Source organism: Drosophila willistoni (genome assembly GCF_018902025.1).
Source record: "Drosophila willistoni isolate 14030-0811.24 chromosome 2L unlocalized genomic scaffold, UCI_dwil_1.1 Seg168, whole genome shotgun sequence".
Classification (NCBI taxonomy): domain Eukaryota; kingdom Metazoa; phylum Arthropoda; class Insecta; order Diptera; family Drosophilidae; genus Drosophila; species Drosophila willistoni.
The window spans coordinates 11,908,113-11,932,534 of NW_025814047.1; the positions used below are offsets into that span (position 1 = coordinate 11,908,113).

At 38.0% G+C, this 24,422-nt stretch overlaps 1 protein-coding gene across 2 annotated transcripts in view; it reads right to left on the reverse strand.

The window, feature by feature from the left end:
- Positions 1–24,422, reverse strand: part of LOC6652115 (LIM domain transcription factor LMO4.2) — a 148,562-nt gene that overhangs the window by 36,421 nt on the left and 87,719 nt on the right. The window contains exons 4-5 of one of the 2 annotated variants that reach the window (XM_047009905.1): positions 4,109–4,300; positions 3,874–4,018 (exon numbers count right to left, since the gene is read on the reverse strand). In XM_047009905.1, coding sequence (XP_046865861.1) covers positions 3,889–4,018; positions 4,109–4,300 — 322 coding nt within the window. In that variant the 3' untranslated portion in view covers positions 3,874–3,888. Of the gene's footprint in view, positions 1–3,873; positions 4,019–4,108; positions 4,301–24,422 lie in introns of those variants that run through there. The other variant, XM_047009904.1, reaches the window with a different exon arrangement.

Consider the following 24,422-nt stretch of genomic DNA (forward strand, 5'->3'; position numbering starts at 1 on the left):
AGAGCAATTAATAAATGAATCGGTTGCGAACTACATGGCTGCACTTGGGACTTTCGCTGTCGACTGCAAGTTTTGGAGCTGCGTTAGATCGTATGTTGCGCGATTGCTTCGTATGTGGTCTTTAGAAGAGTCTGCTAGCAGAGGCAGATTTAACAGTTCAACGCGCCATATCTAGTGAGGCCATGCGAATGAGTCGATACCCGAGGTCCAGACCAGCGCCATCCGTCCAAGCCGCCCCAATCAGCACCACCAGCCATGCGAGGGTTGAGGGTGTGCTACTATGTCCACATCGCACCACTGTGTGCCATGCCTGTCATCGTCAACGAGTTTGCCGGGCTGTAAGAGATCCGGGTCGGTAGAACTGGCCAACGGACAGACCGAAGATCCAGCCACTTCACTACAGTTTACAGATTACCACAAGAACCGAATATCAGTTATTGGCATCGTGGATACGTCTATCCAGTAAATAATAAAAACATTTCGAATCTTCCACTGGTTGTTACTTCAAGCGGCGGATCGAATTTACTTGGTCGCAGCTGGTTTATGCCTTTAGGCATCAGCATAGAAGGAATACATGCCATTAACGATGAACTTGGCATCGAGGCAACTCTGGCGATATATAAGCATATGTTTTCGTCTGAATTAAGCCGTTTTTTGGGTCCACCCGTATCATTACATATCAATACTGATGTAACACCAGTCCGACTACCAGCGAGACGCATTCCATTTGCAATTCAAGAGTTATATGAAGAAGAACTAGACCGTCTTTGTTCCCAAGGCATCCTAGTAGCCATTGAATACTCCGACTGGGCGACTCCAACAGTGCCTCCCGGATGCAAAACGCCGCTAAGTAGGTAAAAGGGACAAAAATTCGCCAACAGGCAAGCAATCAGAAGACGCAGTAGGTAAAAAATGTTTAAATCTTGAAATAGTTTTTATTGGAAAAAAACCCTTTTACCAAAAGAAGGAGAGGGAAATAGTTGGGCTGTTAAAAACACCTCTTAAAAAAAAAACACCTTTTTCGCAGGCCAACGAAGTCTATCTGTTTTTAATCCGATTTTGAGGAACAATACCTCATTCGACGGAAAATTATTCACTATCTTTCATAGTTCAAGTGTAGTTATACTTTAGTGTGAGTTAGTGGCGTAAACAAAACGCCAAGCAGAGAGACCAAAAAAAATACATACAAAATTGAATTTTTCAATTGGCTCGAAATTGGACCCTGGGGCCAAATATTATTTCCATTTCTTGTTCTTCTTCTTTCCCATGCTGCATGCCGCGATTGGCACGCATACACATACAGTTTACGTAGCGTTGCGTCTGTGTGTGTATGCGTGTGCTCAGCTGCTCTGTGAGTTTCAAGCAGTGACCTAGTAAATCCGATTTGTATTGACTGTAACTTGTGTTATATTTATGCGATCTGATTGAAATTTCGGGATCTGATGTTTTATATCCAAAACTATCATATTAGTAAATTTCTTGGCGATACTCCAATTTTTATGAAAATGTTTCTTCTAGAGCTATATGATATAGTAGTCCGATCTTGATAATTTTCATACTTGATCTGCTCCGGGCTATAAGTAGCTCAAATATGAAGTTTCACCCCGATAGCTCTTAAGATGGCGGCGTGAAGTTGATTTGCACAGACGGACGGACGGACGGACAGACAGACATGGCTATATCGACTCAGCTTCTCCTTCTGTGCGTTACAAACATCTGACCAATTTTATAATACCCTCTGCAAGGGTATAAAAAACCCCATTAGAGATATGCCCACGAAATTTACAGAACATCATCCCAATAGAATAACCAAAATTGAACGTTATAAATTAACATATCAAAACTTTTCACTAAAATTAAGTAACAATCAAATGAAATCCGAATTTAAGGTAAAAAAAAATGTACTCAAATTTTTTGCCGCCACTATATATCCTCTTGGTTCTTTCTATTATGAGTAAAGCAGTTAAGAACCTATTATGTGATAGTTTTTTTTACCATCAAATTTGGGGATTGAAGAGGAATCCTGCTTCACATATTCCCTATCTAAGGCTACTTGGTCAGGCATTTTGTTATATGTATTTTCCTGGAGGGTTTCAATGTCACTGTCTATATCTGTATTGGTTTCAAAGATTTTATAATTTTTTTACATTGATATTTATGGTCTGGTGTTAATTTTTCATTAACCTGATTTATTGTTGTTACTATATTGTTATATTGAATTGTTAATAATTGCGCATAGTGTATTAACGTAACTGGTCTTATAGTTTTATCGGAATTTATGCATTTGAACGATTTTTCGAATTTGTCTTTGTAACGCACCAAAATTATTGTTTCTGTATTAAGTATTGGATGGTTTTCTTCTATTATTTTCACCAATTCATATGGCAATGTATTCAAAATTGAACTGAACAGAGCAGCAGACCTCACACACACAGACGTACCGCTACATAATCTCTTTGTGTATGCGTTCTGTAGTTTGTTGAGGGAAGAAGAAGAAAAAATTGTAGTAAAAAGAGTAATAATTTAAATGTGTTGTTGCTGTATTGATGAATTGTGAGTTGCAGAGAAGAAATTTTGAACATTTAAAAATATTATAATCAAGGACTATCGGTTTTGTTTTGTTTTTAATTATTTGGGACAAAAAAATTTTTTTTTTAATTAGTGCACAAGATTGACAGAGATTTTTATTTATGTAATTATTTGTCCAATCATGTCTTTTAGTAATAGCCGAACACTGGTTAGTATTTTTTAAGTTGCACGATGAAGTGCATAAACTTGAGGTAGAAATTTATATTACTACCCCGTTTGCGTTACTTCGCTCTTTTTGAACGAAGTTGATTTTTGATGTCTTTTATCCACAGGAGTGGCTCGTTCCTTCTTAATTTATGTTTTTAGAAAGTCCTGTTCCAGTTGCCTCTGTTGGAGTAGTCGCTATATTTTGCCACCGCCTTTTGTCTTAATGCGTAGCTTTTGCCCTATACTCAGATAGTGTAAGCGGGGTCCATCGTTGGGATACAACTCTAACGCTTCTTCAAAAGGGAAATGTATGTTTGGCGTTTCACTTTTGAGCACCCTTTTCTTTATTGCTTTTGTTGCTGCTTTTGGTGCTGTTTGTTGTTTTTTGCTGCTTTAGAGCATGTCGCTATATTGCTCACCCTCACAAAAACACACGAGCACTCTAGCGCCGACTCTAGCCAACTCCGCCCTTATGGACCGCCTAGTAGAATTCGTTTATAAGCGCCATCTTTCTAATTCGATTTTAACAAAATTTGGTAGGTTGGTAGATATTATGGCTTCTTAGTGTGCTTCGGGTTCAATCAAAAAGTTGCAGGAGGCAATCGGTTGTTTTCTAGATTCTGAAGGCGATAGTAGGTGTGGCAAAAATGTTAAACATCAATAATTTGCACGTACTGAACAAATCTACATACCAAATTTGGTGGTCCTAGCTTTGTTAGTTTTCGATAAAATCAGTTTTATTAATTTTTCGGGAGCGAAAGTGGGCGTGGCAAAATTTTAAAAAAGATAAATCTGCGCGTGTACTAAGCCAGTACACATTTCAAATTTGGTGTCTATAGCCTTTGAGAAAATCGTTTAATTTGCGATGCGTAAGGGGGCGTGGCAAAAATTGAAAATAAACTTGAACACCGTGACTCTAGCTCCTTTAGTCTCCGAGATGCGGACTGACGGACAGCCGGGCGGACATGGCTAGATCGACTTGCCTGTTGATCCTGATCAATAATATATATACTTTATGGAGACGGAAATGCTTCCTTCTGCCTGTTACATACATTTTGGCGAGTTTAATGTAGCTTACCTTTTCACCCTATTCATGAACCAAACTTGATTACTTTACATACTATACAAGTCTACATACCAAATTTGGTGGTTCTAGCTCTTATAGTCTCCGACATCTAGGAGTTCATACGGACAGATCAAGTACGTATATACTTTATAGGGTCGGAAAAGCTTTCTTCTGTCTGATACATACATTTCTGCAACTTTAATATACCATTTTACCCTATGGTATAAAAATGCGGATAATTATTACATAAAGCCAAGGTAAATAATAACTTTTAAAATTAATTATATAACTTTCAATATAACTTACCTATCACCTGGCCGCAAATTCGAGCCACATTTTGCGCAGCTAAAACATCTTAAATGAAATACACAATTCACAATTTGCTTTTGTTGACTTTGTATATCGATATTATTTATTCCACTAAGAGCTTTGGCTACCATTTCACTTGGCGGAATAGATTCTCCACATCCAGAACAAACACCAGAGCAACCAAACATACTGCAAAACAAAGAAAATAAAAATGCATTATATATTTAAGAGAAACAAACGTGTAGCTGTGGACTATATAATTATTTCTTTAGCCGATTTATTACTGAGCAAAAAAAAAAGCTTAGCAGCGCTTAGATTCATGTGTCTGACAGCTCGAACAAACTGATCCCTCATTGGGTAAGTTTCAATAAACAACCATTACATCACATCTCCGACTGATATGTTTGGTGATGAAGTAGTCCGGCTCTGGATTGTAATGTGGAATGAAACTCCTGGTGCCATTGTTTTCAGAAGCTTTTTCGGAGTCACCCCGATTAAATTCGTTTGTAAGCTGTGTTTTTAATGTAGATGAAAAGGTTACTTTGAGCCCTTGTCCCTAAATTGACTCTTTTTGCACCATAGAAAGCGTAGAACATAGCCAAGTCAACCTTTTGAACGAGCATTAACTATTTAGAAACTCGTCGAACAAGTTGATCAAGCAAATGATCAGGAATAGCGTCGACTAATGCAAATTGATTGTGACTTCCCTTTGTATGTCCTTTTCTAAAAGAATAAAACTAAATTGTCAGTTGTTTAACTTTATTAATCCGTGTCGTGTAGCCATAACGGACCTTTCCACCATAATTGGCAATTTGTTAAGTCTGCAGCTATGAGAAAATTTGAATCCAAAATCAGCTGGCGTATACATTACGCCAATCATGTCTTGGAACAAAATTTCTATTACAGTCTTCGTCTATCGTGCGTTTGAGTACTGAATATCTCTACTCTTTTTACCCCTATTTTTTGGGATGACGATCACTTGCTCGACCCAATATAGGTCGTTTATGAACCGTCATATAACTCGAGACACACAAATTTTTGTGTGCGTCGACTTGTAAAAGTGACCTTTTTCTCTGCCCAGTCTCTGCCGGTGAAGAGCCACTACGTCGTCATCCTTGGTGTAAAGCAAGAAAAATTTCGCACCTTATGTCTGTTGCTACATACACAAATGAAAAAGCATTATTTGTGGTTGTATGCTGGTCGACTGCAGATATAAGGCATATTTTTATATTTCTTTAATGCACGTTGAGGATCGACCGTCCGTCTGGATCAGCGCAAACTCCTCCTAGACAGTTAGAGCTACAGAGCTGAAATTTTGAATGTAGAAATAGCCAGATCGGACCACTTATCATATAGCTCCCATACAAACGCCAAAGTCACGAACAGTGACTTTTCATAATAACCAGAGGGTCGGGGCTAACTTCGACCGAACATTAACTTAACATTAACTTTACTTAGGGTCATTCGTAACAGGCCCGGGCCTGGTGTCATATGGGCCACTTGTTCGTACTGAGCGTTGTACAACTACGTCTATATGTAAAAAAAAAAAAAAACAGAAGTCAACAAAGTGGAAAAACGTTTTAGCCAAAGAAGATAGTCACTGTTTTCGAACGATCGTTCCTATGGGAGCTATATTATGTAGTCACCCGATTTTGATCAAATTTGGCACAGTCGTTTATAGGTGTAATAAACTCACCAACATTAAATTTCACAACAATAGCTCAGACTTCGTGTTCGTGACTTTGCCGTTTGTATGGGAGCTATATGATATAGTAGTCCGATCCGGCTGAATCCGACATATCAAACCTGTGTACTATAAACAAGCCTACATGGAAAAATTCAGCTCTGTAGCTCCAACCGTCTAGGAGGAGTTTGCGATGATCCAGATGGACGGACGGACAGACGGACATGGCTGTTTGAATTCGTCTCGTCGTGCTGATCAAGAATAAATATACTTTATATGGTCGGAGATGCTTCCTTCTATGCGTTGCACATTTCTGCCCAAAATGAATATACCCTTTTTGCAAGGGTATAATGAAGATTTAACATCTTGGAAGGATATGAAGACAGTTCTTTCGAAACTGTATTCGTTATCTTTAAAATACTGTCAACTGATCCGGGACGTCAGTTTTTACCGAACGATGTTTTCAAAAGCAGAAGTTACTGCAAATCCTAGCGGACCCAACGGAATAGGCTAACGACAAAGAACCTGTCAAAGCTTTTATTTCTAAATTCCGTTTTGCAAAAAAATAACTTCTAAGTTAAAGCTTTTAATAAGAAAAAATAGTTTTAACAATAAATATTTATTTGTGCAGATTAAAATGAAATTGCATATGTTGATTAAAATTCCAATGAAATAAAAGAATAAAATAAAAAGAAAAAAATACATTTTTGGACCTTCTTCTTTATTTATTTCTTTCGACTTTTAGTCGACCATTTTCCTACGACTATTTGGAGTCGACTAGTCGAAAGGTTCACCATTTCGAAATTTTTTGCACCCCTACATATGACACAACCAACCAAACACCGGCAGCGCAACAAGGTTGCAGTGCTGAAGCTTACCGGGCGGCTAAAAGTGTCACATTGTTCAAGAAGATTGGTCCTAACCCACGGTGAACCGAATTTTCCCGTACGGCAAGGGTTTCAAGGCGAGTGGCCTTAACTAACATCATGCCTGCTGCTGACTTAGACAACGCTTGGCTGTGAGCTAAGTTCTGTGTTTTATAAACAATGGATGCTGGTTGCTGCATATGAGATTCAGAATATTTTTCAAGAAACATATAGTTTTGGTGCCTAATTTAGTTAAGGTAAAAGAAGAAACAAATCAATTTGAAAAAAAAATATCAAAGAAGCTAACATCGGCTATGCCGAAGTTTATATACCCTTGCAGTCCTTGGTAATAATAATTTTACATGTTCAAAATTTGTTTTCTGCAACTCAATTCATCAATATACAAACAAAACAATTTTACTCTCTGTTTTACAATTTGTTCTTCTTCTTCCCTTATTCCCAAAGCAAAGCAACGCATACACATACAGTTCATGTAGCGTTGCGTCTGTGTGTGTTATATTTATCCGATCACATTCAAATTTTGGGATCTGGGGTTTTATATCCAATATTATCACATATTTAAATTTCATAGCATACTCCGATTTTTATGAAAATGTTTCTTCTAGTTCTTCTAGAGCTATATGATATAGTGGTCCGATCCTTATGAATTTCATACTTTATTTTTCCCGGGTAATAAAAAACCCCGACAGAAAATTTCAGCCCGATAGCTCTTAAGACGGCTGAGTAAAACGCATTCGCACAGACGGACGGACGGACGGACAGATGGACAGACGGACATGGCTATATCAACTCAGCTTCTCATGCCGATCAAGAATTTATATACTTTATGGGGTCGGAAGCGTCTCCTTCCGTGCGTTACAAACATCTGACCAATTTTATAATACCCTCTGTAAAAAACGAAATTAATTTAAATATGAAGGCAAGTAAAGTCACGTTAAGTTCAGTTAAAATAATTCAAGTCAAGTACAACGGTAAATAGACTAACTGTAAAAACATAAAAACAAAGTAAGAGAAACTGAGTTAAACTGTCATAAAGCGCAAAGGAGAGATCATCACAGAAAACACTCTATATCCATAATCCTACAGATGCTATACAACATCGATGGAAGGCCTTTCAGCTCGCAAACGAAGTTTTTGCGTACTGTGAGTTGGCGGTGGTCAATTGATACTCTGATTCGTTGATGTAATTTCTATTTCAGCGTTTTATGATGAACCTAAAATTTAAAATAGATAAATTTATTTTACCTTCTATATTATAGTTAATACAATGTAATTAATATGACCTGTTGCTTCTCAAGTCCCCAATGTTTTGAACTATGAAATGTTTAGGTATCCAAGACTAACTGTTATACAATCCATTGGTATTGGTATATGTCGGATAATAAGTCAAAGCTTACTAGTTAGTTCCAATAGATTGACAGGTGTGTCAGTTGTAGCCCTGGTTGAGCATCTAATCAACCTTAGCAACTAATGTTGAGAGCTGTCTTCAGGTCAGGTCAGTCAACAACCTCCCCGGGAACTAGCCATACAGCAAATAGTACAAGTGAAAATAAAAAGTCTAAAGTGAATATTATAGATTAAAACATGAGTGCAATAAACAAAAGTCTTGGCGCCCCGACATCAGAAGTGGGATCGGCATCACATCCTGCATTTTCAGAGGAACAATCGCGCATAATCCTACAGATGCAAAACCAAAACCGAGTGGAGCTTGTAAAAACTATGCACGCGTCAACACGTGAACAGCAGCAGATACGTGGCGTCACTTTGCCAACATTTTTCCTGATAATGCAGACGCCGATGCTTCGAAATGGTGCATCACCGCAGATATAATATTAACGGAGCAGCCCCTTGAAAGAAGCAAATTAATCATGGCGTTAAGCGAGGCTATGGAAGGCAGTGCTTCCCCAGTGGCTAACCCAAATTTCATATCTCGGTGTAAGTGGCACAAGTTCAAGGAACTATTTCTTCACCGTTGTAAAAACAACGAGACGCCGTCAGCGATGTTTTTAAATTTGCTGAATAGCCGACCAACCAATGGTGAATGCCTTGCGGTTTATTTCAGTCGCTTGGTGACAACTTTAACCGCTAATTGGCAAAACAAAAACATAGAAGAAATAGCCGTTTCAGTTTTGCTCGCACATTTGGCAAGTGTGGATAACCGCCTGCAACGCATTGTTTTTACATCCAAGTTAGAAACTAGAAGCGATCTACAATCTGAACTCTATGCATACACGTTTCAAAAATATCGTGTTGACCGTGACGACGATTCTGGACCTGAAAAGACAAATGTCAGCGGTTGTGTGTTATTTTTGTGAGAAACCAGGACACAAAATCGTTGACTGAAAAAAAATGCAACAAAAACCCGATGCGACGCCGCAGTGAGATAAGCCGTTAGTTACCTGTTTTAGGTGTGGCCTAAAACTCAAATCAATGTTCAAAAGATGCATCAAACATGGATTGTTTCAACAGAAGAATGTGAACCAGTGTTACGTGCCAGAACCAACAGGAACTATGGTTCAACGAGGTGAGATCTACCCAATTTCATTTGACTCCGGTGCAGAATGCTCACTTATAAAAGAAAATATTAGCTGTACATTATCTGGAAAGCGTTTTAACAAGATTATTATGTTAAAAAGAATTGGTGACGCTGGTATATACAGCACATTACAGATTTAAAGCCAGGTTACTATAAACGAAAACTCACTTCAAATATTGTTCCACATAGTACAAGATAATTATTTAAATAGCTACATTGTAATTGCTTGTGAAATCCTTAATCAGTGATTCATAATATCCCCAAGTTTAAAATTGTAACAGCCAAAACTGTAAATATTTGTTCAGTAGATGTGGATCCAGTTGACCTTTCCAATCTTGACACCGACTTGCGTCAGTCCGATAAAAAAAAGTTAATAAAATTACTTGAAAGTTATTCCACTGCTTTTATTAAGGGGACACCATCTACATGTGTTAGAACAGGTGAAATGAAAATTCGGTTGATTGACCATACTAAAACTGTCCAACGCCGGCCCTATAGAATTAGCCCTGAAGAAAGAGATATTGTTAGAAAAAGTTGAGTGAGCTGCAAAAATGTTGTTCTCCCTTCGCAAGTCCTATATTGCTCGTCAAAAAGAAAAATGGGACAGATCGCCTTTGAGTCGATTACAGAGAGCTAAATTCTAATACGGTAGCAGACAGATATCCTTTGCCGTTAATTAATGACCAGATTGCTAGGTTGCAAGGTGCGAATTACTTTACTTGTCTTGATATGGCAAGTGGCTTTTACCAGATTCCAATCCACCCCGATTCCATAGAATATACTGCATTTGTTACTCCGGATGGCCAATATGAATTTTTAACTATGCAGTTCGGACTGAAAAATGCGCCATCTGTGTTCCAACGGGCGGTTATGCGAGCTCTGGGTGACTTGGCCTTTTCGTACGTGATTGTTTATATGGACGACATAATGATTGTGTCACCTACGATTGAGATAGGCTTAGAAAGGTTAAAAACAGTGCTAGAAGTTCTCTCAGGAGCTGGATTTATTTTTAATATTAGCAAATGTATTTTCCTGAAAACAGTCGTCCAGTATCTGGGATACGAGATAAAGGCCGGAGAAATTCGACCAAACATCTTGAAAAATTTCTGCTTTGATTTCATTGCCACCGCCACAGACAGTTTTTAGTGTACGGCAGTTCATCGGGTTAGCATCCTATTTCCGTAAGTTTATACCCGGCTTCTCACAAATAATGAAACCATTATACACTCTAACGTCGAGAAAAGACAGCTTCACTTGGGATCCTGAGCTCGAAGGTATTCGTAAAAAAAATAGTCACCATCCTTACCAATGAGCCGGTTCTAGTAATATTTGTCCCACAACACCCTATAGAATTACACACTGATGCTAGCTCGATCGGATTTGGTGCCATGCTTTTATATCGTATCAACAATCAACTTCACGTTGTAGAATATTTCAGCAAAACAACTTCCGCCGCCGAGTCTAGATACCACTCATATGAGCTCGAAACTTTGGCCGTGTTTGCATCCGTCAAACATTTCCGTCACTATTTGCTTGGTAGAGAATTTGTGGTTTACACTGATTGCAACTCATTGAAGGCATCACGCACTAAAATAGACCTAACTCCTAGAGTTCATCGTTGGTGGTCCTATTTACAATCATTTAGTTTCACAATACAATATAGAGAAGGTGGTAGAAACCCAGTGCCTCCAACACCATCGTTGGTTTTGGATAAAATACCTGAAAAGCGAGCTAGTATAGCGGAAATATCAAACAATTGGCTGTTGGCCGAACAGCAACGGGACCCAGATATTGTTGACGTTGTAAATAAGCTGAAATCCAACGAGCTGCCAGACGATATAGTTAAAACATATGATTTAAGAAAAGGGATGTTGATTCGCAAAATACAAAAAAAATATCAAAGAAGCTAACTTCGGCTATGCCGAAGTTTATATACCCTTGGCAATAATATTTTTCCTTTTTGAAATTTCTTTCCCTGCAACTCAATTCATCAATACACAAACAAAATATTATTTCTCTTTTTACCACAAGTTTTTCTTCTTCCATCATTTTCTAAGCAAAGCACGGCACGCATACACATACAGTTCATGTAGCGTTGCGTCTGTGTGTGTATGCGTGTGCTCTGTTGATTTGATGATGGCAGTAGTAGGCAGCAAGCAGCGCTGCCGGCAGCGTTTGAACCGATTTATATTGACTGTAACTTGTGTTCTATTTATCGGATCAGATTCAAATTTTGGGATCTGAGATTTTATATCTATTACTATCATATTGGTAAATTTCATGGGGATACTCCAATTTTTGCAAAAATGTTTCTTCTAGAGCTATATGATATAGTGGTCCGATCCCAAAGATTTTCATACTTTATCTCACCCGGGTAAAAAAAAGCTCCCAAAAAAAATTTCATCCCGATAGCTCTTAAGATGGCTGAGTAAAACGCGTACGCACCGACGGACAAACGGACAGACGGTCAGACGGACAGGCGGACAGACGGACAGACGGACATGGCTATATCGACTTAGCTTCTCATGCTGATCAAGAATGTATATACTTTATGGGGTCGGAAACGTCTCCTTCTGTGCGTTACAAACATCTGACCAATTTTATAATACCCTCTGCAAGGGTATAAAAAAGGGTAAAACACGAGCTGAAGATAGTAGCACCATGAAATATTTAGCTTCCTACGATTAAAATCGTTTTGACAAGTCAAAGGCTACCGTTATTAGACACTATGTTGGTGATTGTGTCCTTCTTAAAAACGAAGAAAGACACCCAACTAAACTAGACCCAAAATTTAAAGGACCATTTTTGGTAGCTGAAGTTCTAGATGGTAATAGATATATGTTAAAGTCGTTATCCAACAAGCGACTATATAAGTATTGACATGAAGACATAAGAAAACTTCCAGATGGTATTGTTCCCCAAGAGTTTGATATTGACAGCGAAGGTTCAAGCTTGTCAAGGGGTCAATTGGATTGGATAAGTGAGACGAAAAAACAAAAAAAATTATTATTTAAGAACTGGTTACGTTTTGTAAGAATAAATGGAAAAAAGTTGTATGAAAGAAGAATGGTTATCCGTCTAAGAAAACCGATGTTTGATTATCCGTCTAGGAGAGACGATGGTTATCCGTCTAGAAAAGACGATGGTTGGTTATCCGTCTAAGAAAGACGATGGTTGGTTATCCGTCTAGGAGATAAAGATAAAGATTCATATGACAATTATTGCTTAAAACCAAACAAAACATGCATCCACACTCTGTGGAAAACACTTAAGATTATAACAGCGGCGCGGTATCAAGTAGCCAACGCTGAGCATGAAATATAAACAATTGTCAACCCCCGAAAACGTGGGTCATTAGAATAAGTATTTTTAAGAACAATTGTCGCCTAGAGTCTAAGAGTTCATTTATATACACAATACTTTTGTAAATAAAATCAGTTCATATTTTGAATTCAACGAATGAAGATTGGGTTATTTTCCTTCTCCCGGAATCCCTATTCATTTTGGTCCTTCGAGCCGGATATGAACCAGCGACCTATGGATTCTTATGCAAGTGTAAAGCTAAGATCAGCTAAAGGTAACAAAATAAAAAAAAAAACTCTTGTTTTCCCCCACCAGTGGTAAGAGACAGAGTATAATATAAAAGCAAAATATTGCTTAATAAATAAAAAGTGCGTGCGACCGAGTTTAATAAAGGCAGTTTGGCTAGTCGAGCAACTGCAATAATTTCGGCGGCGGTAAAAATATTAATTACGGAGTTGGTGTGTGACGTATTCGAAGACCTAATATCGAAAAAAGTGAACTAGTGTATATATACACTATATGTAGTTGCAAATTGGCAACTACCAACAGCAGCAGAGCAACAAGATAGTTGCAAAGGAGAGGCCGCTGGAGAACATACATTGCCACTAGAAGAAAGTCTGGTGCGATGACCGGCACCGGTACCGCCTGAGCCCATAGGCCTTGGACAACAGCAGCTGGTCGAGAAGTAATATAAAACAAGAAGGCGAGCAAACTATCGCTACCCATTGGCAGACAAGAAGCGGCAGACAAGAAGCGGCAGACAACTCTACTTGGCGGACAACAGTGGCGAACGGTGTCTACAACAGGATCATCAGATAAGATATAAATTAAAATAGTTATAAATATTTTTTTTATTATATACTTATATACTTATACCGGTATCCTAATATATGAATAAGACAAAAATGTTCCCCACAAAAACTGAAAAATTGTTAGCGAAGCAACACGAGTTGCATAAAAGGTTAAAGAAGCTAGAAGAGTTAGATGCTAGTAAGTTTACTAGCAAGATTATTAACGAAGTAAGTGAGATACAGAAGCTATGGATTAGTTACCATAGCCAAATGCTAGAGAGTGGAGTAACTCAACACTACTATTTCACAGATGGAAAGTATGAGGAAGGTTTAGATATGGCAGCCAAATTACTAGCCAAAGGAGAGTCTAGCAGGCAGAGCACTGTTGTTTCGGAAACCATTGAAGCAGATGCAACAATGTCAGAAAATGTTGAGGTCAGCAACGGAGAGTCGCGGGGAAACGCGACCTCCAGTATTGAGAACCAGGAAAAATTTGAAGAAAAGGTTCGTCATCTCTAGCAATATTTGGAGATGGTGAGCAAAGATTTACGTACGATAGACAATAGAACAGGCGAAATGTATATTAAGAAAATAAAATTCTTGTTCAGAAAGGTACAGGTGTGCCAAGCTTATACACATGAACTATACTATATGTTAGGGATGTGATTTAAAGAGGTCATAGAAGAATTGGAGTTCGACCTTCAGAATACCTTGGTAGCATTAGAAGAGAAAATAAACGATCAGAAAAGTTTGAAAGTTGAGAATGTTACCGTGAGATCCTCTCTCACTACCGGTGTTGCCAAAAATACAGGTACCCACATTTTCTGGAGAACCTAGAGAATGGGATCTGTTTGTGGAATTATTCACGGAATTAATTGAAAAAAGAGGATTTAATTCTGGCTCTTAAGTTCAATTATTTAAAATCCGCGTTAAAGGGCGAAGCAAGGAGCATGGTAGCTCATCTATTGTCAGGTTCAGCTGACAATTATAGTGCCGCTTGGGAACTGTTAACCAAGCGGTACGAGAATAATCGGAGGGTATTTTCCGAACAACTAAGTCGGATCGTTGATTTACCGATGATCAACAATGAATCCGCGAAAAATGTTAGGGATGTGATTGACATAATTAATGAGTCAGTGCACCTGATCAAAATTAAAGCCAATTTGTCCGATGAAGTTGACGTAATATTCGCTCAACACATACTTCGAAAATTTGATAGATTGTATGAGAGCCAAATTAGAAAAACAAGGGAAATTCAAAAGCTATCTGATGTCATGGAATACTTGGAGCAAAGATATTGCTCGTTAAGTGCCATGAGCAAAGAAGAGAAGAAGCCGCTACAAACTGTTTTAAATTATGCGGAATTCGAAGATAAATGTCCGATTTGCAAAATTGCCGGGCATAAAGCGTATAAGTGCTATAAGTTTAAAGGATTGACACCTACGGAATGGTATGAAACAGCCAAAAAAGTACACATGTGCACAAGATGCTTGAACCATTCAAGCAATAAAGTGTGCACTAATGAAATGGTCTGTTCATTGTGCAGTAAGGGACACCATACCTTACTCCATTTTTAAGAAAAACAGGAGAGTATTAATACTTGTGTAACGGCACAATCAACATTGTTGGCCACAGGTAAAAGTTAAAAAATGTAAATGTGGGATATAAGACTCTAAGAGCCCTTATTGATTGTGGTTCACAGAGCACCATTTTGTCCGAAGAGGCCGCTCAAATATTAACCTAATTAAACATTACCTAAAATTAAACATATAACAATAACAATAGATTCAGTTAAGAAATAAGTGGCGTGTGCTCAATAAAAGCCAAAAAATCAATATATAAGGTAAAAATAGATGTAACGATGCGAAATCCCTGGAAAAGACATCTTAAGGTGGAGGCAATTGTGTTGCCAAAGTTAATGGAAGCTCTTCCATTAAAAATAGCAAACGTGGATATGTCAAAATGGCAAACTTACGTGCTAGCTGATCCTTCTTTTAATAAACCTGGTAAGGTTGATATAATAATGGGGGTAAACGTTTATACCCAAATCTTAAAAGGGGGAGTTACAAAAATTGATGGGCTACTAGGCCAAAATACACAATTTGGTTCGATCGTCTCGGAATGCACCGAATCGAAAAAGTATAAATTTGTAGTGGCAACAACAGTAGATGTCACAGGTTTTAAACAACGTTGGGAGAACAAGAAAGGTAAATGTCAAAATAAAAAAATACAATGCCAAACAAACTCAACAAAAAAATTCAGAAAATAAATTTGTGGCCCCCGGCAGGACCTCACATTGGAGGTAAAGTAAAAACTGGGGAAGAAAAATTATATATCCCAGAGCCAGTACAAAATAAGAATTTTCAGATGGCAATGGTTGAATTAAATAATGATAATTTAAATAATAATGTCAAAATAGATTCAGTTAAAAAAGTGTCCGAGTCTGTATTAGAAAAAGGGCAGGTATTTCAAACTAAAGGGACAACATTTGAACAGAATAACCGCTCAAATTTCAGGTATATCATAACTGTGGAGCAAAAGCCACATTGGTTTAAACCGAAAGGTAGAAGTAGTAGGTCTTTAAAGTTTACACCATGTAAAAAGGCTAGAAGTCAACACAGTAATACACATCAGGAGTGGGTAGATATGCGGAAACAGAAATTATAAACCATTGGGCGATATTAGTAATTTGCCAAATATTATATAAAATCCAGTAGAAGCCAATTTAGTTAACCATACGGCAGAATAGGAAAGAATAGGAAGTCAGTCCAACATGTAGCTTTTATGCTTCTCTAACAACAATTATCTTAGCGGACGTTGACGATACTATGCGCAGTACGTTCAAGTGGCCCCTACGACACCAGGACAAAGCCTGTTACGCGCGAGCCCAAGCAGATAACTGCCCACCTCCCACCCGACCGACCGAGGGGTGCAGCCGTATAACGCACGGCACGAATCGAGTGGACAAAATACACCATAGAAAAGACAGACAAACAAATAATACTATAGCTATCTATTAACTAAATGGGATAGGATAGATGTTTTAAACATATTAATAGAAAACTCTGAGCCGATTACAGGGAATAGAAGGTTGTAATCAGAGCAGAGGACCCTAAAAGGTTCATGCATAGCATAGTTAGAAGAACAACGACTAAGGGATAAAGGTATCAAAGGATGTCTACTCCGTCTACATGGTACCGACAGATTCACCTGAGCTAATAACTCAGGCGAGTCGATATCACCAATTAGGAGCTTGTGCATAAAAATGACACCAAGCTTAATTCTACAGTCAGTTAGGGACGGAAGGTTAATCAAGAGAAGTCTACTAGAATACGAAGGCAAATTGACATTGCGATCCCAGCTTAAGCCACGAAGAGCAAATAGCAAGAACTGCTTTTGAACGGATTCTAGTCTAATCTGGTGCGACTCATATTGAGGTGACCAAATGCAAGATCCATACTCTAAAATAGGACGGACAAGCGAAGTAAAAAGAACTTTAGTTGTATAGGGGTCATCAAATTCTTTTGACCATCTTTTAATGAAACCCAGGAACCGTGGTGGAAATATGGGTGTTAAAATTTAACTTATGGTCCATAAGTACGCCCAAATCATTCATATTATTTAGACGTTCTAAAGGGCTGTTGTTTAGAAAATAAGTGACCAGTTGAGAAGAGTTACGAAAAAAAGTTATTACCTTACATTTGGTAGTGTTAAGATTTAGTAGATTAAACTGGCACCAGGATTGAAAGTTTTTAAGATCAGCTTGTAGCCGACTAAATGAATCTGTATCTTTATAAGTAAGACAAAGCTTGACATAGTCAGCATACATAAGCACACGCGAATGAACAATGACTGATGGAAGATCGTTAATAAATAGTGTGAAGAGCAGAGGGCCAAGATGACTACCTTGAGGTACACCAGAAGACACAGAAATGGAAACGGAAAAAGAAGACTTAAAAAGTACCTTCTGTTTTCTATTTGTTAAATATTCTCGAACCCAAGAATAGAAAAGGGGTGGAAACCCAATGTCGCTCAGCTTAGAAAGTAATAGGGTATGATTAACGGAATCAAAGGCTTTGCTGAAGTCAGTGTATATGACATCAGTTTGTTTACCATTTTTGAACCCCTTGATAATTATTGATGTATATTCTAAAAGGTTAGTGGTTGTAGATCTACGTTTCACAAACCCATGTTGGGATAACGAAATAATAGAGCTGCAAAAATGTTGCAATTGAGAAGTTATAATTTTCTCAAAAGCTTTCGGAATAGCGGACAATTTTGAGATACCCCTATAGTTAGAGGCTTCGGACTTTTTGCCATTTTTAAGAGGAATGATATACGACTCCTTCCAAATAGATGGTTCAACGCAAAAAGAAGAAGATTCGACAGGCAATAGAAACAATTTTAAAATGGGTTTACATAATGCGTTTGCACAGAACCTGAGTACACATCCAGGAAGACCATCTGGCCATGGAGAATAAACAGGTTTAACTACTTTAAGTTCGCTAAGAATAGAGCTTTCATCAACCAATGGATTGAAAATGCAATTAGCCTTTTTTAAATGATAAGGATACGGACTTGCTCGATATTCCGTTGAGGAATAAGTTGCCTGATCAGTGCTCGCTTTATTATTTTGAAAAGACAAAAAAGATGGGTGCACAGAGGTCTTACGTTTAGAATTAACAAAATTATAAAATTGTTTAGGGTCAGAAGAAAACTGAAGCTTACACCGCTGAAGATAATTCTTATAGCATTGAATATTAAGCATCATGAATTTTGAACGAGCGACTGTATACAGAGCATAATCTGATGAACGACGTGTTTTTTGAAACTTCTTATAATATCGTGTCATCAAATTTTTCAAATTGGATGTTTTCATTAAGGCTGGCAAAGTCAGTCTTACGAAAGCACCTAGTTAGAGTTAACTCATTTAAACCAAGTAATGGTGAAAGCAAGGGCAAATCAATTTTTAAATTTAATGTAGGATGAAATTTGTCTTCTGGAAGAACAAATGGTTCGATCCTAGAAACCTCACAATAAGAAGATTCCAATACAAAAATAAGATCTTACGATTTTCCATTAGAATTTAAGACAGGATTGACTTGGGATAAAGATAAGCCTAGAAGGCCATCAATAAAGTCATGTGACAAAGAGGGCAGCAACGTGGTAGATTCATCTGTTAGTGACCATGCTAAAGCGGGTAAATTAAAATCACCTACAACTATGAGCATGTCTTGACTCGAAACTAAAGAGGAGACAAACTGAATTGCCTCTAAATGATTTAAATATACCACCATGTCTGACAATGGTGGAATATAGGAACAAGTAATGAAAGCATTAAAAGATTTTAAATTTACTTTAACACCGACAAACTCAATCTCCTGGGTACTAGAAAATTGAATCATTTCGATGATAAAGCAGCATCAACAGCTATCAGAACGCCACCACCTATGCGAGAAATCCGGTCACGTCTGAATATAGAAAAGTTTGTGGAAAAAACCGATGCATCAGCAATATCAGGTTTTAGCCACGTCTCTGTGAAAGCTAGAATGTTATGCTCAAAAGAAAGACTATCTACATAGAGATTAGGAAGTTTAGATTTCAGTCCTCTAACGTTCTGGTAACCCAGGTTAAGGGACGAAGCTAGTGTTTTGACACACCAGCAGATGCTGATGTGGCAGGAATAGTATTAGTTGTTGTTCTTGGCAAGCGATTTGGTTGCCGATTTTTCTTTTTTACAGTATAATATACTGTGTTTCTGCCAAAAATCTTCTCGACATATAGTGTCGAAGATATTTGCAGAAACACTAATTTTAAAGGACGAAATGTCCCGAGAATAAGAAAATTTAAACTTCTCCACCGCAATATTCGAGACGTTAACTTTCTTCCGAATATAGGCTATTACATCATCAGATGTGACAACAGGGTCTATCTTAAAAACAAATATATGTTTCTTTGGTGGTATGCCAACGAGAGGCCGCGGTCCCGAAGCGTCAGCCGCAGCAGTAACGTTGGACAAGTCACCCACTGCAGCAGTCAACTTGTTTACGGGGCCCTCGATACTTTTAGAACAATCGGCAATTTCCATTGGAATGGGTTATTGCCCGGACAAATCGGACACTACAATAGGCATCGTTTTTAAGAGATCATTCCCAGGTGATACCGGTAATTCCTTACTAATAGCATTCACAACCGGGCTCTTAAACTATATCAATTGCTGTACATTAGGAGTGGACGGTGCATGAGACCTGTCGGGGACGATAAGAGACGCTGGCGGATCTACTGATACAGCAACACCCCAAGGACTGGTCTTTTTACGTTTCGGAGACTCATTCATAAGCGATAAACTTCTGAACTGAGTCTCCACCGCAGTAAACTCCGCTTGGAGTTTATTAAAACCTGCCCTTAAAGTGTCAAAACTATCTCTAGTCCGCCTCATGAAATAGCGCATCTCATTCTCGACCTCCCGGCAAGCATCACATCCATATTTTTACTAATGATAATATTAATAATAATAATTTGTTTAAGACAACTATGGTTTCACCAAATCAGATGTACCAAGAAATATACAAAACGAAACAAAAATAACACAAAAATAAGTCAAAAAGATTCATATGACAATTATTGCTTAAAACCAAACAAAACATGCATCCACACTCTGTGGAAAACACTTAAGATTATAAAAGCGGCGCGGTATCAAGTAGCCAACGCTGAGCATGAAATATAAACAATTGTCAACCCCCGAAAACGTGGGTCATTAGAATAAGTATTTTTAAGAACAATTGTCGCCTAGAGTCTAAGAGTTCATTTATATACACAATACTTTTGTAAATAAAATCAGTTCATATTTTGAATTCAACGAATGAAGATTGGGTTATTTTCCTTCTCCCGGAATCCCTATTCATTTTGGTCCTTCGAGCCGGATATGAACCAGCGACCTATGGATTCTTATGCAAGTGTAAAGCTAAGATCAGCTAAAGGTAACAAAATAAAAAAAAAAAACTCTTGTTTTCCCCCACCAGTGGTAAGAGACAGAGTATAATATAAAAGCAAAATATTGCTTAATAAATAAAAAGTGCGTGCGACCGAGTTTAATAAAGGCAGTTTGGCTAGTCGAGCAACTGCAATAATTTCGGCGGCGGTAAAAATATTAATTACGGAGTTGGTGTGTGACGTATTCGAAGCCCTAATATCGAAAAAAGTGAACTAGTGTATATATACACTATATGTAGTTGCAAATTGGCAACTACCAACAGCAGCAGAGCAACAAGATAGTTGCAAAGGAGAGGCCGCTGGAGAACATACATTGCCAATAGAAGAAAGTCTGGTGCGATGACCGGCACCGGTACCGCCTGAGCCCATAGGCCTTGGACAATAGCAGCTGGTCGAGACGTAATATAAAACAAGAAGGCGAGCAAACTATCGCTACCCATTGGCAGACAAGAAGCGGCAGACAACTCTACTTGGCGGACAACAGTGGCGAACGGTGTCTACAACAGGATCATCAGATAAGATATAAATTAAAATAGTTATAAATATTTTTTTTATTATATACTTATATACTTATACCGGTATCCTAATATATGAATAAGACAAAAATGTTCCCCACAAAAACTGAAAAAATGTTAGCGAAGCAACACGAGTTGCATAAAAGGTTAAAGAAGCTAGAAGAGTTAGATGCTAGTAAGTTTACTAGCAAGATTATTAACGAAGTAAGTGAGATACAGAAGCTATGGATTAGTTACCATAGCCAAATGCTAGAGAGTGGAGTAACTCAACACTACTATTTCACAGATGGAAAGTATGAGGAAGGTTTAGATATGGCAGCCAAATTACTAGCCAAAGGAGAGTCTAGCAGGCAGAGCACTGTTGTTTCGGAAACCATTGAAGCAGATGCAACAATGTCAGAAAATGTTGAGGTCAGCAACGGAGAGTCGCGGGGAAACGCGACCTCCAGTATTGAGAACCAGGAAAAATTTGAAGAAAAGGTTCGTCATCTCTAGCAATATTTGGAGATGGTGAGCAAAGATTTACGTACGATAGACAATAGAACAGGCGAAATGTATATTAAGAAAATAAAATTCTTGTTCAGAAAGGTACAGGTGTGCCAAGCTTATACACATGAACTATACTATATGTTAGGGATGTGATTTAAAGAGGTCATAGAAGAATTGGAGTTCGACCTTCAGAATACCTTGGTAGCATTAGAAGAGAAAATAAACGATCAGAAAAGTTTGAAAGTTGAGAATGTTACCGTGAGATCCTCTCTCACTACCGGTGTTGCCAAAAATACAGGTACCCACATTTTCTGGAGAACCTAGAGAATGGGATCTGTTTGTGGAATTATTCACGGAATTAATTGAAAAAAGAGGATTTAATTCTGGCTCTTAAGTTCAATTATTTAAAATCCGCGTTAAAGGGCGAAGCAAGGAGCATGGTAGCTCATCTATTGTCAGGTTCAGCTGACAATTATAGTGCCGCTTGGGAACTGTTAACCAAGCGGTACGAGAATAATCGGAGGGTATTTTCCGAACAACTAAGTCGGATCGTTGATTTACCGATGATCAACAATGAATCCGCGAAAAATGTTAGGGATGTGATTGACATAATTAATGAGTCAGTGCACCTGATCAAAATTAAAGCCAATTTGTCCGATGAAGTTGACGTAATATTCGCTCAACACATACTTCGAAAATTTGATAGATTGTATGAGAGCCAAATTAGAAAAACAAGGGAAATTCAAAAGCTATCTGATGTCATGGAATACTTGGAGCAAAGATATTGCTCGTTAAGTGCCATGAGCAAAGAAGAGAAGAAGCCGCTACAAACTGTTTTAAATTATGCGGAATTCGAAGATAAATGTCCGATTTGCAAAATTGCCGGGCATAAAGCGTATAAGTGCTATAAGTTTAAAGGATTGACACCTACGGAAAGGTATGAAACAGCCAAAAAAGTACACATGTGCACAAGATGCTTGAACCATTCAAGCAATAAAGTGTGCATTAATGAAATGGTCTGTTCATTGTGCAGTAAGGGACACCATACCTTACTCCATTTTTAAGAAAAACAGGAGAGTATTAATACTTGTGTAACGGCACAATCAACATTGTTGGCAACAGGTAAAAGTTAAAAAATGTAAATGTGGGATATAAGACTCTAAGAGCCCTTATTGATTGTGGTTCACAGAGCACCATTTTGTCCGAAGAGGCCGCTCAAATATTAACCTAATTAAACATTACCTAAAATTAAACATATAACAATAACAATAGATTCAGTTAAGAAATAAGTGGCGTGTGCTCAATAAAAGCCAAAAAATCAATATATAAGGTAAAAATAGATGTAAAGATGCGAAATCCCTGGAAAAGACATCTTAAGGTGGAGGCAATTGTGTTGCCAAAGTTAATGGAAGCTCTTCCATTAAAAATAGCAAACGTGGATATGTCAAAATGGCAAACTTACGTGCTAGCTGATCCTTCTTTTAATAAACCTGGTAAGGTTGATATAATAATGGGGGTAAACGTTTATACCCAAATCTTAAAAGGGGGAGTTACAAAAATTGATGGGCTACTAGGCCAAAATACACAATTTGGTTCGATCGTCTCGGAATGCACCGAATCGAAAAAGTATAAATTTGTAGTGGCAACAACAGTAGATGTCACAGGTTTTAAACAACGTTGGGAGAACAAGAAAGGTAAATGTCAAAATAAAAAAATACAATGCCAAACAAACTCAACAAAAAAATTCAGAAAATAAATTTGTGGCCCCCGGCAGGACCTCACATTGGAGGTAAAGTAAAAACTGGGGAAGAAAAATTATATATCCCAGAGCCAGTACAAAATAAGAATTTTCAGATGGCAATGGTTGAATTAAATAATGATAATTTAAATAATAATGTCAAAATAGATTCAGTTAAAAAAGTGTCCGAGTCTGTATTAGAAAAAGGGCAGGTATTTCAAACTAAAGGGACAACATTTGAACAGAATAACCGCTCAAATTTCAGGTATATCATAACTGTGGAGCAAAAGCCACATTGGTTTAAACCGAAAGGTAGAAGTAGTAGGTCTTTAAAGTTTACACCATGTAAAAAGGCTAGAAGTCAACACAGTAATACACATCAGGAGTGGGTAGATATGCGGAAACAGAAATTATAAACCATTGGGCGATATTAGTAATTTGCCAAATATTATATAAAATCCAGTAGAAGCCAATTTAGTTAACCATACGGCAGAATAGGAAAGAATAGGAAGTCAGTCCAACATGTAGCTTTTATGCTTCTCTAACAACAATTATCTTAGCGGACGTTGACGATACTATGCGCAGTACGTTCAAGTGGCCCCTACGACACCAGGACAAAGCCTGTTACGCGCGAGCCCAAGCAGATAACTGCCCACCTCCCACCCGACCGACCGAGGGGTGCAGCCGTATAACGCACGGCACGAATCGAGTGGACAAAATACACCATAGAAAAGACAGACAAACAAATAATACTATAGCTATCTATTAACTAAATGGGATAGGATAGATGTTTTAAACATATTAATAGAAAACTCTGAGCCGATTACAGGGAATAGAAGGTTGTAATCAGAGCAGAGGACCCTAAAAGGTTCATGCATAGCATAGTTAGAAGAACAACGACTAAGGGATAAAGGTATCAAAGGATGTCTACTCCGTCTACATGGTACCGACAGATTCACCTGAGCTAATAACTCAGGCGAGTCGATATCACCAATTAGGAGCTTGTGCATAAAAATGACACCAAGCTTAATTCTACAGTCAGTTAGGGACGGAAGGTTAATCAAGAGAAGTCTACTAGAATACGAAGGCAAATTGACATTGCGATCCCAGCTTAAGCCACGAAGAGCAAATAGCAAGAACTGCTTTTGAACGGATTCTAGTCTAATCTGGTGCGACTCATATTGAGGTGACCAAATGCAAGATCCATACTCTAAAATAGGACGGACAAGCGAAGTAAAAAAAACTTTAGTTGTATAGGGGTCATCAAATTCTTTTGACCATCTTTTAATGAAACCCAGGAACCGTGGTGGAAATATGGGTGTTAAAATTTAACTTATGGTCCATAAGTACGCCCAAATCATTCATATTATTTAGA